The 19,088-nt window shown below is 35.7% G+C and overlaps 1 protein-coding gene across 4 annotated transcripts in view; it reads left to right on the top strand.

Annotated features, from left to right (window-relative positions):
* MLIP (muscular LMNA interacting protein) overlaps positions 1 to 19,088 on the top strand; it is a 154,729-nt gene that overhangs the window by 80,490 nt on the left and 55,151 nt on the right. For all 4 annotated transcript variants that reach the window (XM_012501894.2, XM_030803440.1, XM_030803439.1 and 1 more), the window contains one exon: positions 10,693 to 10,821. In XM_012501894.2, the coding sequence (XP_012357348.1) occupies positions 10,693 to 10,821 (129 nt within the window). The remainder of the gene's footprint in view (positions 1 to 10,692; positions 10,822 to 19,088) is intronic.

The raw sequence follows: 19,088 nt of genomic DNA, 5'->3' as shown, positions 1-19,088 counted from the left end.
ATATGGCGTGTGTTTGAATATGTGTGTGCATTAGTGTCAATTAGTTTAGAACAGTGTGTGTGTGGGGGCAATATAGTATACTTGAAAGAATCCGGGATGAGTATCAGAAGACCCACCTTATACTTCCTGCTCTGACATTAGCTAGTGGGCTGACAGTGGGTAAGTCAAAAGTCCGGGAGTCTGGATTTCAGTTTCTTAATTGAACAGTGAGAGCATTCTATTGCGCACTTTCCAAGTCCTTCCAGGGCTGTGAATCTATGGTTACTAACACAGTGAAGTTGAAGGAGTTGCCATGGAAACAAGCACTGCAATAACATAATGAGGTTGAATGACTTCCCACTTAAGATATGGAAATACTACTACAATTATTTTAGTATTTAAAATGATATATTTGTTTATTTAGAGTAATATATGGAAATAAAGAATGTTTTAAACATTCTCATATATAGTTTCACTCAGTATAGTATATAAAATATAGATTTTAGGTGTTGGTGGACTATATATACACGTGTAGGTGTGTATTTTACATACATGTAAGTTCTTGGTTTAATACTTTAAGAAATTATTTCAAAGTGGTAAATATATATGTATGTGTGTATATATACATATAATGATTTTATAAAATAAGATGTAGTAAAACAACTCATTGTGAATGTAATAAAAAAAACTTACTTTTTGCCCAATAAAATAATCCTGTTGTTTGTGTTCTCTAGTGGCAAAACTACAAAGCATTGCTTTGAATGACTTTTATAATAATTTCTTTGCATTTACTTAAGTCCTTTGATCTAAGGAATTCAAGGCATTTCTTAACCAAGTTTTAAATTAAGTTTTAATCTCAAAATGCCCTTGAGATATAGGTAGGTTTGTGAAGGGATTATTATCAAGTAAGCATATCACATTAAAAAAAAAAACATCTCTTCTACTGATATATTTATTTAATTCAATAATTTTGGTTTCTATTTCATGACGTCAGCCCTGTGTTTATATTAATACTACCTGAGAGTGAAATAAATAGTGGAAAATGATTGTATGTAAGACATGTTATAGGGCACGTACTTCACTAAGGATTTAGAATATTTTTACACTTAAGTAACACTATAAAGTTATAATTTTTTCATTTTTATGAATGAATTTTCAATATTTGCCATCACAAACTGTTTAAGTTCTGAATAATGAGTAAATAAGAATGTCTTTGATAAACAAAACTTTGAGATATACATATTTATATTTTTATATATGTATGTGTTTTTAATATACATACACATATAGATGACATATGAGGTAATTCTGATTGTTTATATATAAACATCTTTGTTTATATGAGTAAATATGTATGGATGTATAACACATAAAAACAAAGTTATTGGAAATGTATGATATTTTACAGTCAAATTATATAAACAAATATTTGTTTTGTGTAAAACAAACAATAAATAGTTAAAATTATTTGAGTCCTATTTTAGGAGGTAAATGTAGTAAATGTGCTGAAGAGAAAATGTATGACAAATTGCTGTGGTACCACAAGCTTAATGCAATTCTCAAATTGCTTTTGAGATTTAAGTTTTTAAAGATATATCATTTTTTCATGCTTTCAAATTTTTAACTTGGCTGATCTGTTTGCTTGCTTTTATTGCAAGTGTGCCAATTCAGAATTGAAAAGGAAAGAAGAAATAGAGCTATGACCCTTACTCTTAAAATATTTCCGTTGTTTACTCTGGAAGCCAAATGATTTAGAATTGGGCTTGGGAGATTGTTTTGGAGGCTCATGTGAAGCTAGTCCACCAATCTTAGCTTCTCCTCTATTAAACTGCACTGCAGTCGATCAGAACTGGAAAGGAAATTAGAGACGAAAATACTGGAAATTCCCACCTATTCACGGGAGATTGGAATAACGACTCTGTCAACCTGAAGAGATTATTGTAAGGCTCATATATCATAAAATATGGAGTTATCAGTATACTCCTATAGACAGGGAGAGGTTATTTTTGCACATAAAATCTGTGAATGATGAAGAGATAAAATGAGCAGCCATTTTTACAGAAAAAGAAACAAATGCTTATGGAGTTAAATAGATTGTCTAGGATCACCAGCATTAGTGTTCATCCTTGCTTTGTGTAGCTTTGGAAAATGAATCATTAACATTGATTTTAGATAATTCAAGGAAAATAAGAAAAGAGTAATTAAGGAGTTTGGAAACAGGGCCTCACTGGAAGCATTACTTTCACTGGGTACCTCCTGTGTCTGACTTTGCCTTGTGCTTTTGCACTGCCTGGAAAATGTGACTACTTACCGAAGAGGAGACTGGGTAGGGTCAGTTAGAGTACTGAAGTTTTCACAGCTGTGAATAGTGCTTCCTGTAGCATATTAAAAGGAGAAAGAGGAAAGGAAAGATCTAGGGTCTGTGTTAAACCTTCACAAAGCTTTCCTAGCTGTTGAGCTGAATCATCACAAAGATATTAACAAAGGCCAGCGGGGTCTTTTTCCCTGCATAAGATAACACACAAGTTAGGCTCCCCAAGGTAGGTAAACCCTGGCCTTCTTTGGCAGTAGGGGAGCCTGGTTTAGATGACATTTGCCTTTTGCTTTTGAAATTTCATGCCGTTACAAAATGTTCACTGTTGTCCAGGATGGAATACTTAATCTAGAGAGCACAAAACAATAGATTTAAAAAATAAGTCACATGGCTATATACAGGTAAAAGCAAGATGCTATTTACTGGAACACTATTAAGAAGAGTGCTTAAACTTGCAAATACTTTGTTCCTAGTTCTGAATGCCAGCTGATGCGTCCAGCTTTAGTGGTGCATGACTCATCTCTGAGGGCCCTTAAGGCCTCTGTTGTTCAGAAAATGCAGCCCTGAAAGCTTTTATGTAGAACCGATGTCTCCTTCAAGCTCAAAGGCAGTTTGTTTCTCCTTGACCAGTTTTTCCTTGACATAACGTACTTAAGTGCCACAGCATTTATCAGGCACGCCTCCTCAGGTTTGAGTCATGCTATTATCTTTTATTTAACCATTGAAATATTTCAATCTGGCCAATCTGTATTGTGTGTATTCCATGAAATGCTTCTTGAGCCATGAGATATGGCCTATAATTATTGAGGTCTTATGTATGTTTATTTTTATACAACTATTGTAATCATTATAAAACTTTTTTTGGAAAAACACATCAAGTAGGTACTTTTGTGAATGGTCTAGATCATTTAGAATCAACATGCCATATTTATACTTGCAAAGTATATATTCTGTTTTTCCTTTCAAATTTATTTTATGCTGTTTTTTCTTTATCAATTTTGTCATGCATATTATCTCATTAGGTTCTCTAATCACCTTTGAGTTAGTATGGCAGGAATTGTTATTTCCATTATTCTGATGAAAAAAACTGAAGTTTAAATATGTGGAATGCCATGTCAATAGTTGCTTGGTAATAAGTGGTATAAAAATCTCCTTTGTTTTTTCCAATCTTGGGAGATTTACCCTATGCCATAGTGTTTTGAGATTTAAGATATTTGTTTGAGGGGAAAACATAGCTTAAGTATTTGCTTCAAGTATATAATAATGTTTGTTTAAAACAAGAATTAGGGTCTATAAACCTGTGTTATCTGAATGAGTAAATCAGGTAAATAATTTAGAGAATATTGCTTTTGTCCACAATTTTGCCTGGTAGAATATATTGAGTTTGCACAAACTTTTTTGACATGGAAATTCTAAAGGCAAAGAAAAAAGCACTGGAGAATGAAGACAAAACTGCAGCAAATGGGTCAAAAACAACCATGGCACTTTCGCAAACTCTTTGAGCCCATAAAATTGGTAGAATTTCCAGCCAGACTCATAGGATTTGCTATACGTTGTTTTGTTACTTTCTTGCAGTTTTGTTACACATCTTATCTCTCCAGAAAGATCAAAATAAACTCTTGAAAGCTGGCACCCTATCCTTTATTTCTTTTTTTCTTTATCACACCATCCTAGAGCTTATTACTATAGTCAAAGGCAATTAAAAAACATCAGTCCATTAGTGTTAGTTGAAGTTACTAGTTTAAGAAAGATTTTGCTGTGAAAACCCATTATTTAAAAATATTGGTCATGGATTCTCTAGGTCAGTGCTGGTAGTTAATCTTCAACTTTGGTCTCTAGCCCAGAGGCTGTACCAACTTGCTGTCATAGAATTATAAGTTCCAAAGGATGGAAATAGTATCTATTTACATAGTGCCCCAAGTGACAATGTTCAAGTATGAGTATATACCTGATAGATTATAAACACAAATCAATAGCAGGCTTAGATGAGTGTCTTATAGCCCGTTAAAACCTGCCACTGCGCTTCGGTGAACCCATATATTCACTCCCTTGAATTTTTTTCTGTCCCCAAGACTAATGTTAGCTTCAGATATAATATCCTCTTCTCCCCACCCTCCACTCTTGAATTCTCTAAAAAAGGTGACATCATTGTGTTTTGGTATTAAGAGTTTTATTGCATATCACCATGAACAGAGGGAGAAAAGCAACAATTTATTTTAAATGAAGAAGATTAAAATCTTGTAAAGTCCCTAAAGAAGTGGTCTCTTCCCTTGAATTTCTGAAGATGATAACTTTAGCTTTATACTCTTTCTTCTGAGGGTGGAACTCACCAACCCCCACTTTCCTTCTTCTCATCCTCTATTGGAAAAATGCCATATGGCTCTTCTATCCCTCAAAGTTCCCTCTTTGTGAATTATATTGTGATCAGAAAGCCAATTCAAGAAAAATAATGGAAGACCTCAAGGAGTCAATCAGCACCTTTTTTTTTAAAAAAAAATTATTTCAAGTTCCAGGGTACATGCACATGACGTGCAGGTTTGTTACATAGGTAAAAATGTGCCATGGTGATTTGCTGCACCTATCAAACCATCACTTCTGTATTAAGCCCAGCATGAATTAGCATATTTTCCTGATGCTTTCCCTCCCCACCCACAACAGGCCTCAGTGTGTGTTGTTCCCTAACATGTGTTCATGAGTTCTCTTTGTTCGGCCCCCACTTATAGTGAGAACATGCAGTATTTGGTTTTCTGTTCCTGCATTAGTTTGATGAGAATAATGGCTTCCAGCTCCATTCATGTCCCTGCAAATGAAATGATCTCTTTCCTTTTCATGGCTTCATAGTATTCCATAGTGTATATGTACCACATTTTCTTTATCTGATCTATCATTGATGGGCACTTGGGTTGATTCCATGTCTTTGCTATTGAATCAGTACCTCTTATAGACTCCATATTGAATTATAGTCAGCACACTGAGCTTCTGTCTGTCAATTAACTTATTCATTCTGCAAATATTTATTGAGCACCAACCAGGTACAGGCACCATTCTAGATATTGGAGATATAAGAGTGAATAAACCAAAGATCTCTGGTTTCACAGAACTTACATTCTAGTGGAGAAAGAAAGACAATAGACACAAACAGATGTCAGGTAGTAGTAACTGCCGTGGAGAAAATAAAGCAGGCAAGAGAGGTGGAGATTGCTATTTTATATGGCTTATTAAAAAGATCTGTCTGATAAGGTGATGTTTAAACAGACATTTGAAAAACTGAAAAAGAAGGAATAAGGGAGTTCCAGACAAGGAAAGAGCAAATACAAACTCCTAGAGGAGGCATTATCATATAGTGTGTAAGCTAGAGTAGAAAGAGTGAAGGGGTGGAAGGGACAGTACTAGGAAATAAGATTGGAAAAAGAGAGGCTGGTTAGGGATATGAAAGATCAGGTCATGCAGCACCCTTATAGGCATTGCTTTGTAGGCACTACCAGGGCTTTGAACTTTACTCTCAGTAAAAAGGTGAGGCATTAGAGAGCTTTCAGAGGAGAGTTGACTTGACTTGATGTAGAACTGACGGACATCATTTAGGAAATGAGTGACATGACTCGACTTATACTGTGGTTGTCTTGTGATTTACTCAACTGGATTGTGAGCCCTCTGAAAACAGGGGGTATATCTTTTTATCTCTATAGACACTATAGTTCCTGACATAGACTATATCTTAACTGGCAAAATGTCTCCAGTGAACATCTGGTAGAGGTGTGCTTCAGAGTTGCAAAACAGTTATTTTGTCTTTCCGGCACTTAAGAAATGTCTATACCCAGTGTAAATCAATTCTCAGTACATTCATGAATTGATATTTCCAATTTGGAGAATCTTCTCATTTTTCGTCTTGTGCCCTTTGTGCTGGCTATGAGAGTCATTACCTTTTTAATTTTTCCACATAGGCTGGAAAGAAAATTACAAAACTGCTTTTTCTGGCATCATTAGACGGCCATTTGCACCTATCAGTCATGAGTCTGACTATTCTATCAATTCTATAGTAGATAAAAATGAAAGCAGGGCCTCTTAAGGCTAGTTTAGTTGTAATATTGCTGAACAATGACAATCTTATAGTAGTTCAGTTTTATAGACTCCCCTAACTTGATAAATCTGATTTCCTCTGTGTTTGTTTGGACACAGATGTAACAAATTAAATTGTTCAGAATTAGAGAAGTTGTTCAAGAGAACCTTTACTTGAAGTCCAAAGGTATCAGCAAAGATCACTACACGCAAAGATGCAGTGTAGATTAGGATTTAATAAAGCATAGTCCGTTTTAAGGCCTCTCCTTCGGTCTGGAGACAGAAGACAAGGCCAAATGGATGTCTCTGGAATGATAGACTAAGAAAGATCTATCTCTACATGAGCAGCACATTTTAATGTACTGAGTTCAAGTCTAGTGTCTTTCAACTTTTAATGTGTACATGAATCGCTTAGGGATTTTTAAAAATGCAGATTCGGATTCAGTAGGCTTAGGTCAGGCACTGAGCTTTGGCACTCATAACAGGTTCTCAGATGATGCTGATACTGGTCTATAGCCTTCATTCTAGGGGTCAAAGCGCTAGCAGACAATGTCTTAATTGGATAGAACATTAGTTAACTTTCTGTTGCAAATGTAGATTGCATCACCATTTGACATTGTGAAACAAGGTATGAGGAAGAATAGAGGGGAAGTTAACTAATATTCCAAGAGAGACTTATGTGTGATGACAACAGTGCCAGTTGCTTCACATATGCTGTTTTATAGACTTTCTAAGTGGCCCTTTGAGACCCTTGTTTGGATGATGGGTTTGAATATGCAGAAACAAGCCTTTTGCTGTAACTCTGTGTGGTATAATTCCTGAGGGGTCAGAAAGGTAAGTAATAAAATGTGTCATTACCCATTATTAAAGGACATAGTCATGTATTAGAATTACAACCCTTCAACAGAAGGTCTACACAGGTGGAATGGCTTTTCCAAGGTAATACAGTTTATTAACAACATTGCAGAAACTAAAATCTATGTCCATGTTTCTCTCCTTCTACAATATTATGCTACTTCATGAGAGTAAATTTTTAACCAAATCCAGAGACACAGTGGGAATTTGATGTCTTGGCCACGCAAATTATGGAGTATTTTAGGAGGTGGTGAAGAGGTGTGTGTGTCTCTGTGTGTGTGTGTGTGTGTGTATATGTGTGTGTGTGTTTGTGTGTGTGTGAAGAGAGTGGATGTGTGGATGTGTACAGTCACCAGGAACTGAAAACATTAGATAACATTAGGTCCTAAATGTTCTGAGAATATTTAGGATGGTTAATGAAAAGAAAGTAAAATGGCATAGAATGAGTTAACAATGGCCAAAATCAAGGATGAGACAGTTGACAGTGGAAATAAAACAGAGAAACAATATACTTTAAAGGAATAAAAAATATAAAAACTACAGGAGCTTTGTTTTTGATTAGATAGGATAAGTTACAGAGAGGTGGATATTTAACAAAGAAGATTTCAAACTTCTGTCTATTCTATGATGTCTCTCTTCCTCCCTGGAATCAGCATAGAAGTGATAAAAATCACAGGCATGATGATCAGATCAAACATGGATTTAAACCTTAACATATTAACTGCATGACTTTGGCATGTGACTTATTACCTTTAAAACTCCCACAGAATTTATAAGAAATTGATGAGATGATCTATCTAAAATATTGAGTTCAGTTTTTGATTCTATATTGATAGAATATAAAATCTGTGTCTATGAGACAATGATAGTGTCATTAGCTGCAATGGGTCCTCAAGGATTTTGAAGCTGGTTTTGAAGCATGTGAAAAGGCATGAGGAAGGTGCAGAGGCTACCACACAGATGACTTGTTAGTATACCAAGGTTTGTGGAGGGTGCATGAGGTTCAGAATTGGGATACTAGGGTTAGATTTTTAACTGGACCAATACTGAGAGATGGTTGGGTTTGAAAGGTATGGTTAAAGATTATAGGATGAGAAGTATGAACAATGTCAAAGGCAAACTATGTGTAGTCATCTTTCGCCTAGAGTTGGCTTCCATATCTATGAAGTATCGACTACTGGGTAACAACAAATTAAGGTTGTTGGAGCAAAGAACAGGACTAAAGAAAAAGGGAATATATACAATGTAAAAATCAGGGAAAACATATGAAGACCAAGTAAGTAAATAGAATGAGGAAGACTCAGAGACTTCATATAGCCCAAACCTGGGAACACAGAGTCTAAGAAAAGAACATGTGGAAAATCTGGTAGAGTGGAGGAAATGGAGCAAAAATCATTGTCTAATTGTCAGAGACAACCACCAAATCCAGGGAACTCATAAGAACTAAAGAGCATGAAAGCTGGTAGAGAAGCAAATATGAAGCATCAGTAACAGACTCTGATACTGAATGTATCTGATATCCAACCAACCAGAAGAGTCTGTCTTCTGATGTCACCCTGGAAAGGACCGATCCCAAGACAGATGATCTGAGTGGAAGGCTCTAGGCCAGAATAACCCCAAACATCTACCTGCTTGCAACAAAGGGACCCAGGCAGTCATGTTTCTCTGGCAGAGGTTGTCCTACCATCCAAAGTGCTCCCGGTTAGATTTCTCCTCCCTGCTTTCATCTTTCTGCATAGTGACAACAAGCTTAGCCCCTAAAGTACCATGTTGGTTTTAGAGCCTTGTAGCCCCTGAGTCCTAGAGTTGCATTTATTTTCTGCCTCACAAGGGAGTAGAAGAGAAGAAGAAAGTGCAGGAATAGGAGAAGAAGAAAGAAGAAATGAAGCAGGAAGTCAAATGAAAAAAAGAGACAGAGGTGTGGACAACTTAGGATCATGGCCCAGATATCAGGCACCTCCATAATTGCAGGTGGCTATAGAAATCAGGAACTGCCTGGACTTTTTTTTTTTTTCAGCACTTAATGGAGGAATATTGTTCTCATGTGTATACTCTATGGCATGACTTTATGCACAATTGGATGTTACTTGTTCATTTTTCCCCTTGAGAAAAATCAGAGTTTCTTAATTGGGAGATATTTCTCAGTCTGGGGAAGATAGAGACTTGTCTCAATCTGTATTCCCCCAGTTGTCATATACATGAAAGACCAAATATCTGTTGAAGAAAGTATTGCAGAGTGACATTTATTCAAGACTCAAAATATATCAGGTGCTTTATAGAGCAGAGAGATAGATGTAGTCCCTTAAGGCTTAACTTGTGAGCATCAGCATTGACTGAAAAGAGCTAATTTACCATTTTCCAAAAGGAAATGGGGTTGAGAGGAATGATTGCAGCAAAAGTGCTTAAACAGAAAGAGCATCACAGTTTTTTATTAAATTATTGCTTGGGATGTTTTTGCAAACATCAATCTTTCTGTGACATTTTACGGGGTAACAAGATTTTGGTGTTTGTGAAACATCACATTTTGAAATTACCCCAAACTAGAGTTCTCCCCCAGTCTCTCTTTGTCAAATTGACACTGGGTACAAGCTTAAGAATCTTGAGTGACTGATGTATTAGCTAAAATTCTTTTGATTGCAAGTTACCGAAGTTGAGTTAAATGAAAAGGTGTGTGTGGGGGAATCTAGTGTAAAAGAAAAGGAAAGAACGTCAGGACAGGAAATTCATGTAGGCCCCTGGAATGTTTGGGGAGTCAATTCTGGAAAGCTCTCTGGTATCTCTCCTTTCTGGACTGCCCCTCCATGCACTTTGCTATATCCTTCTTGATCTCAGCGTATCTGCTTTTTAGGTCATGTTAAGGCTTTCCTGTAGCTTCTACATCACATACTTTAATTTTAGTCTCCCACAGTTACTGCAGAGCAGTTTAAATCCCTGTTCCATGTTATTGGGAGAGACAATCTATTTGCCACCCACCCTCCACTCTTTTAGGTCAGAAAGCCACCCTAGTTCATAATATGAACATGGCATCTGGGGGCCCAGCTTTGTAGATTTTGGGGCATGGAGGGTGAGCAGTTTCCAGAAAAAGGAAGTTGTCATGGACTTGGTGTATATACCAAAGTCATCTATGCTATCATGCCCAGAATGCTGCCTGACACAGAGAAGACTCTCAATAAATATTGAGCAAATGAAATACTTGAAATATTTGCTGACCAAATGCACCAGCAAGAGTAGAACATGTTTGCATTTCGAATGTTACAATAGTAGATCTTTATGAACTGATTGCTGCTATAGTTAAATTTTAACTAAACTTACATTAGTTAAAATCATTTGACTTCAGGCTGTTTTTATGCATTTTTGAAATCATTTTAAAATTAAAAAAATATAATTTTCTGTGAGAACAGCATTGAATGACTGAAAAATACACATATTTGTTCATTTTAACAGTGTTCTTTTCCTGCTTTTTTAATATTTATTTTACATTCATGAAGACTAAGCCTGGAGTAATTCGCCCAGTACCTGTAAAATCCAGAATATTACTGAAAAATGAGGATGAAGTCTATGAACCTAACCCTTTCAGTAAATACTTGGAAGATAACAGCGACCTCTTTTCTGAACAGGTGAGCACATACAAGAGAAAATGTTTGCTATTTTGATAAATGACTATATAAAATAAAGATATCTCTATGAATATAGCATGTGTAAGAACATGTTCATTTGATTGGAATATATTTGGTAATGAAAAATGCTTGCACAATAAATGGAAGTTCCTAAATAATTCAAGAATAATATTTTGAAGCATTTTAATGTGTTTTTTTTTTCTAAAACCTGTCTATCTAGTGCTGGTATTGTTTTGGGGACCAAGGTGTTACCCTCTATGACGACATCATGAAATCACTGATTGGATGGGTCATATAGGTGTTGCATTCTTATTTCTAAAATCCTGCTTCCAGCTGGGTATGGTGGCTTATGTCTGTAATCCCAGCACTTTGGGAAGCCAAGGCAGGAGTATTGCTTGACCCCAGAAGTTTGAGACAAGCCTGGGCAACATGGTAAAACCCCATCTCTACAACAAATTAAAAAAAAAATAGCTGAGTATGGTGGTGTGTGCCTGTGGTCCCAGCTCCTTGGCAGGCTGAAGTGGGAGAACTGTTGAAGCCCAGGAGGTCGAGGCTCCAGTGAGCAAGTAATCATGCCACTGCACTCCAGCCTGGGTGACAGAGCAAGACCCTGTCTCAAAAAATAAAATAAAATCTTGCCTCCTTTTGAAGAGATGGAATATTTTAGATTGGTATATTGAAGTTGACAAAAGTCCTGTTTAGATTCATATTAACAGAGACGATGCAGTCTCTCAGACTGGGAAGTAATAGTAACAGAATCGGGGCTCAAGTCATATTTAGGATTTGTTGTTCATTTTGTTTATGTTTGAAAAGTCTATACTAGATTCTTCTTATATATGTTGAAGGAGGTATAATGGAGAATTGTCAATGGTGCTTTATATTTGTGAAAAATATGAAAATACACATTTATGCAATATAAAACTTCATAATGAATAGCAGAGATTTTAAATCTTTGTCATATTAAAATGCAGCAAATAGTATGGGCTATATATTTTATTGAGAGATTGAAATATGAAATTAATAAGCAATGTAAGATATTCAGAAAACTTTCTGAATACAGTCAGGACATGTAAGATCATCATATTTTATAATCCATAATAAAATAGATTTATAAGGGAATATAAGGTGTTATGCTTTTAAAATTTTAGTTTGAAAATAATAACTAACAATATTCTTGAAAATATAAATTATATTTACATTTATATTTATATTTATAAAACATAAAGAATCTCTTATCTGACGTGTTAGCTCTGTGACCCTGGGCAAGTGGTTTCATCTCTCTAGGCTTCAGTTTCTCTCTTTCTTTCTTTCTTTCTTTCTTTCTTTCTTTCTTTCTTTCTTTCTTTCTTTTTCTTTCCTTCTTTCTTCTTTCTTTCCTTCCTTCCTTCCTTCCTTCCTTCCTTCCTTCCTTCCTTCCTTCCTTTCTTTTTTTTTTGAGATGGAGTTTCACTCTGTTGTCTAGGCTGGAGTTCAATGGCGCCATCTCGGCTCACTGCAACCTCTGCCTCTTGGGTTCAAGCGATTCTCCTGCTTCAGCATCCTGAGTAGCTGGGATTACCGGCGCCTGCCAACCACTCCCGGCTAAGTTTTGTATTTTTAGTAGAGACAGGGTTTCACCATGCTGGCCAGGCTTGTCTCAAACTCTTGACCTGCCAGCCTCCGCCTCCCAAAGTGCTGGGATTACAGGCGTGAGCCAGTGTGCCCGGCTGGCTTCAGTTTCTTAATGCACAAAATGAGGTGTTCAGATTAGGTACCTTCTAAGGATCCTTTAAACACTAAAATTTGCATTACTTAAAATCTATGATTAACCATAACTGAGTCTGAAATCCCTATGTAACCTTGAAAAAGTTCATTACAAATACTTTTTATGATTAGTTCTAGTTTTTATTTACAAAATTCAGATGAAAATATTTTCCATTGATTTATATACACTTTGTGAGAAGGCTATGATTTATAAGTCTGATTTTTTTAGAAGGCACTGATATGATCAAAATGATCAAAAATGATAATTAGAGGCAATTATTTTAATTTTGTGGAATAAAATATAGACCTCAAATTAAATTAAAGAGGGAAATCTTGTTGATATATAAGGTTGCCTTCACTAATTCCATACATAACAGAAATGGAAACTCCTGTGGGGAAAACTTTTCTTTATCATTAACAAAAGCACTTATGAAATATCTATTGCTTGCATGACACTAATATTTTAGTGGCTTTTAGTATGAAGTTTTAGACAGTATGGGATAATTATAAAATGTTTATAAAAATAAGTTAGCAGTTATATGAAAATCAAACCACTAACAGTTAAATTTAACATATTATCCATATAACCTACATTGTTCAAAATATGATCCAATACTGGAAGATAATAACATTATTCTTCTGTGTGAGTATAATTTTAAATTCATGCATTTTACTTCAAGCAAGTCTCCTTGTAGAGTATTGAGTTAATCTACCTGTAATTTACGACATGTACTGTCTACTGAAATGATAAATTCCATTTTCAAATGCAGAAAATTCTTGTCATTAAAAATAATTGCCATTTCTTTTCATTGCTTTTTCTGACTATAAAGTAAGGTTAAAGCTCTTTTTACATTACAACATAAATCTATTTATTTCTAAATACTTGGCTGAAAATTTGACCTATTTTGCAAATGTTAAGTTACCACAGACCTAATCTTATCTGTATTTTCTTCTAACCAATTTATCCTCATTTGTATCCCCATTTGAATGTGGAACATGAGAAGTAATAGCAGACAATGCACTGTCAGAATTGAAAGAAGTCTAGCATACCACTTAAAAGTGAATTCCAAAGGTCCCCTGGCCTTATTCATTGACCTGGCATGAAAAGCAAAGATAAGATAGAACTTTGGGGCCACTGAACACCTGGGAAACGGCATGTACTGTCAACTGGCCTTTTCATGTTGAGCTTTAACTATCATCTCATTGTGTCCAGAATCTACAGTGGAGAGATACCAAAACAGCTCTCAAGGGTAGATGCTTACATCTGCTTAAAAAATAACTTGAATAATAAAATGTATAATCTCAGCATTGCTAGTTCATCAGAACCTCAATAGAAGAAAGTGTACTCAAATTCAGTTCTAGTCACTATTGTCTTCTCTTACACTGCTGCCACAGAATAAATTGAATGGTTCCAAACTCAGCTGATCTCATCCACCCATGTAATGGAAAATTCTTTAGCCAGACAGTTGGGCCAAATGGAAGTAGCTCACATTCACTAATCTGCCTTGTACTGGGGACAGTTCCACATGACAGGAGATGTTGGATGGGATTGTTAAGTCAATAAATTTTTCCAACAGATTCACTGCTTCACTGCCATAAAATATGATTTCAAAATTCTGTTACAAAATGTCAGACTCTAAAGATGATAATGAGACTAGACAGAAATGTATTTACTGTAGTTCAAAAAGGTGCAGCTGGGCAGCCTTTTGACCTGATTATGAGCTGAAAATTTGCCAGGAAACAGCTGCTGAGTTCTAACAGCCAAGTTTGAAACCAAATGCATAATCAAGTAATCGAAATTTACTAGCCAACAACTTTTACATCAAAGTGGCACAGGCCAGGAAGCATCATTGTATATTAGATTTAAAAAAAAAAAAAACCTTCAAAATGAAGATTATGCTTTTCTGAAATTGTCTTCATTCATTATTAATTAATGATTAATCTTCATTCATTATTCAATTAATTTATTATTGTGCCAATTTGTGGTGCTTTTCAGTTATTACAAAACGTCCTCACACTTTGCCATAAATCTATGGATTTAAAAACTATGGTGGTGTGTTTAAAGCATATTTTTATTGATAACTAAAGGTAGAGCTGGAAAATAATTAGCAAAATTCATTGGACTATTGGGCATCCAGAAGACATACAGGCTCAGAAAAGCAATTTGCTGATGAGAATGAAGATACTAAAGAGCTGAATGGTATTTAGTTTATTCTGACTGTTTATGAATTTGCAAAATATATTGATTGTTTTCTGATCATTTAATATGTGTAATTAGATAAAGAGGATTTCATAGAAGATTTTTAGTTTAATATAAAAAGGCAATAATTCACCTCATTTACATAAAGTGCTATGTAAAAATCTTCTCTTTCTTTATAAATTAACAATGTAACTCATAGTATTAGATATATTGTTACTTTCTTAAAGCACTAAGGAAATGTGTGAAAAAAGGTTTTGGATAGAATTAAAGGGAGAATATTTTTTCATCTGATTTTCCTAGAAATATTTCTTTTTTTTTTCCATTTGTGAGAAATAACACTTTCCAGCATGTATGCCTCTTAAAATTTATTTTTCTTCTACTCTGTTAAATGGGAGAGAGAACATATTTTCTGTGAAGATGACCATTTAGAGAATTTCCTCTGTGCTACCTCACAGAGAACACAAAAGGGTAATTATAGAGAATTTTCCTTGTAGTATTTCATTCCTGCTTTTCTTCTGAGTTTTTTTTAGACATCTGACTTGCATCTCTTCCCTACCAAAATGACTATGCTTGACATTCAACTTTGATGATTATGTCAGTGACTTTCAGGTTTCTATCTAATGATTCATCAAGTTGTATTTCAACTGTGACCTTCAACTTCCCTTCTTTATGTCACCCACATGTTAATATTACAGGGCGAATACTTTTGTCATAGGCGAAACTGACAATACTGCCTTTTACTCTCTCTGAAAAACGCTGGCTTTGCCACAAACTACCACTTTTCAACATTTGTTTCTCAATCAAGATGGCCCATATTCTTCTGTCATAAAGTTGTCTTTTATAATTGCTAGTATTTGATTGAGAAATATTTTGGGGTAAATGTTTAAATGAACCTTTTTAGGTGTAGAGATTAATTAGTGGCTTGCTAGATTGTTTTAATGAGAGGAAAGCTGCAATTTCTTGTAGTGCTACATTTCTTTGGGAAGGTTTATGAACAGAGATTTGGCTTTTCTAAGTTTTGCCATTTTTTTTTTTTATTTAAGGACTGAAGTCCTTGTGAGTTTTCTCTATTTTGCCTTGCTTCCTTCGTTTATATGAAAGAGATAATAGACAATTTAGCATAAACAGGTTATGTTTTATACATAATAGACAAATTATCATCAGCACAATAAACTAGTTTCTTAGTATATATCTTTTTAAAAATTTGTCTTTTTGAGACAATATTTGCCTTTTCCTCCAAAATATAGTTAGGTAGGCTCACTTCTTCATACATAGAATTTCCATCACCTCTGCACCCCCCCTTTTTTGACATTTCTTTTCTCTTGATTTTATGTATACATCAAGTTTGGAAAATTGTAACCTATGCTTTAGATTATTCTGTTGCAACTGTCAGTTGCTCACGGGAATTTCTTTTCCATGCCCCTCTTCAGCTGCCTTATGTAGGAGTAAAAATCTTAAAGACATTTTTACTTGCTTTTAAAACAGCAAACACCCAAAGGAGATCTATTTGCCACTTCTATCATAATGGTCTGAAGCATTATTTGCTTAATAAATACTTGGTGGATATGTAGTGTCTCATCATATCCCACTCTACTGGGAAACTATGACCATTTGAAAGTTTTATGCAAATGTGTTCTATGTTTTGTTAACACATGATGTTCCTATGTATATTTATTAAAGGGAGCTTGGCCACTGCCATATTTAGAACCTCTCATACAAAGTACACTCCAGTTTAAAAATAGGTCTTTGTAATCCCAGCACTTTGGGAGGCTGAGGTGGGCGGATCACGAGGTCAGGAGATCGAGACCACCCTGGCTAACACTGTGAAACCCTGTCTCTACTGAAAAAATACAAAAAATTAGCCGGGCGTGGTGGCGGGCGCCTGTGGTCCCAGCTACTCGGGAGGCTGAGGTGGGAGAATGGCGTGAACCCAGGAGGAGGAGCTTGCAGTGAGCCAAGATCATGCCACTGCACTCCAGGCTGGGCGACAGAGCGAGACTCCGTCTCAAAAAAAATAGGTCTTTGTTAAAATAGAATTTTTTAATTCTTTATTGGTTTTATCTGAGAGGTATTAAGCAGCAACATTTCAAAAGAGAGAGAGGACATCTATGTAAAAATAATTTTAAATAATATCCAAAATAAATGTTATTCTGAGATTAGAAAGTTCAAAAATTTTGTTTGTTGGCTGTGTGCAGTGGCTCACGCCTGTAATCCCAGCTCTTTGGGAGGCTGAGGTAGAAGGATTGCTTGAGCCCAGCAGTCTGAGACCAGCCTGGGAAACACAGGGAGACCACATCTCTACAAAAAATTTAAAAATCAGCCAGGTGTGGTGGCGTGCATTTGTAGTCTCAGCTACTCAGGAGGCTGAGGTGGGAGGATAGCTCGAGCCCAAGAATTCGAGGTGGCAGTGATCTATAATTGTGCCATTTCACTTCAGCCTGAGCAACTAAAGAAGACCTCCATCTCTTAAAAAAAAATTGTTTGTTTGTAAGGAAAAAAGATGCATTCATATGTTTTATTTCACAAGAGTCTCTATCTCAAACCTTCTCCTCAAATTTTGAGACAAGATTAGCCTGTGTATAGAACCACAGATGGTAACAATCACATACCTTTCGCATGTGGGTGAGAATCTTAAAGCCATTTTTATTTGCCAGTTTATGTACCAAATTGTCTTATAAGACATAAGATACTTTTGATGAAACCAGTGCCCCTCTCCAAATACACTGCTTACAGTAATCCGCTCCCTCCCTCCCTCCCTCCCTACACAGTTTCAATTCTACAACTGCCTTAAAATGTTTTGTGTGATAGCTGTTAATAAGTATGCTTAGGAAATGCAATCAAATAGATTGGCTTGTGACTTTCTTTTCTGTACTGTACATCTGTTTTGGCCCATGAGACGTGAGATCAAGGTAGAATGCATAGAGGAGAACATAATGAAAATTGGGGGTATTTGAATATGAATGCTAAGTTTAATGTGTTTAAAAACATTTTACAGTCTCTCAACCTTGGAGATATTGGCATATATTTTAAAATGTGTGTTATAGACAGATTTTGAGTGAGGACAGACCTAAAATATGACAAGATACATAAGTTTGAAGATGAGTTATGTGAAGATAATTGGGAACCTTCTCTTCCTTTCTGTAACCCAAGATAAAATATCTTAAAATAAGCAATTTAGGCAGGAAAAACAATAAATCCTAATGAGAAGAGCAACCAAGAGAAGGCATAGGAGAAGCAAAGAACTAAAGCTGGTACTCAAACTGTGTTTTGAATTCCACTAAAATAAAACAAAGGACAGCTTGTGAAGTTCAGCCTATGGAGAACAGAATCAAGCTAGTGATGCAAATCATTTAATATAAATGTATAGAAAGAAAACCCCAAGAATTTTTTAAAAAAGAAATGTATTTTTGTCTATTTCAAAGACTTCATGGAAAGGGAGACCTATACTAAATTTGTAAGTTCAAAGTTGGTGTTTCTTTAGGGATGGGATTATTGGTAGGTTTTCGAGTTTTTAAAAAATAATGTTCTAATGTTCAAATAAGGGCATCCTAAGTGGAATTTAATTTATTGTAGCTCAGACAGCCAAATATCAATTTTCCTTATGAACCTTAAGATCTTTAATTTTTTTTAACCTTACTTTCTCTTGAAAATAAAAAACTACCTTTGGTAAGTAAATAAACAGCTTACCAGGAGCTGACTTGTCTAATTATTTTTATGTAATAAAGTTGGGAGGGCCGTGGCTCAGGCCTGTAATCCCAGCACTTTGGGAGGCTGAGGCGGTGGATTACCTGAGGTCAGGAGTTCAAGACCAGCCTGGCCAACATGGTGAAACCCCATCTGTACTAAAAATACAAAAAATTAGCTGGGTGTGGTGGCGGGTGCGTATAATCCCAGCTACTCAGGAGGCTGAGGCAGGAGAATCGCTCGAACCTGGCAGGCAGAGGTTGCTGTGAGCCAAGATCACACCATTGCACTCCGACCTGGGCAACAGAGTGAGACTCTGTCCCGAAAAATAAAAATAAAAATCAATAAAAATAAGGTTGGGAGGTTTAGTATATTTTATCTGCAAAAGGAAAGCAAGTTTATATGATGTTTATTACATTGGGTTAAGTTCGGAAAAACAGAGTTGTTTTTCTCTCTCTTAAGCTTAGGTCTCCATGAATTGCATGCAGTTGAAGACTGGCACATTGCAAGGCATGGTAGAGTCAAGCTAGTTTAACCTTCCCATGTCAAAAACCACATTTAGGCAGGATCTGATGACTTGATTCATTTTTATGCGTAATAGAGCCAAAGGAAAGCGAGGGCAGCTTGGTTTTGTGGAAAC

This window comes from Nomascus leucogenys, chromosome 22a (assembly GCF_006542625.1).
Source record: "Nomascus leucogenys isolate Asia chromosome 22a, Asia_NLE_v1, whole genome shotgun sequence".
NCBI lineage: Eukaryota > Metazoa > Chordata > Mammalia > Primates > Hylobatidae > Nomascus > Nomascus leucogenys.
This window is presented reverse-complemented; position numbering and strand designations above follow the sequence as displayed.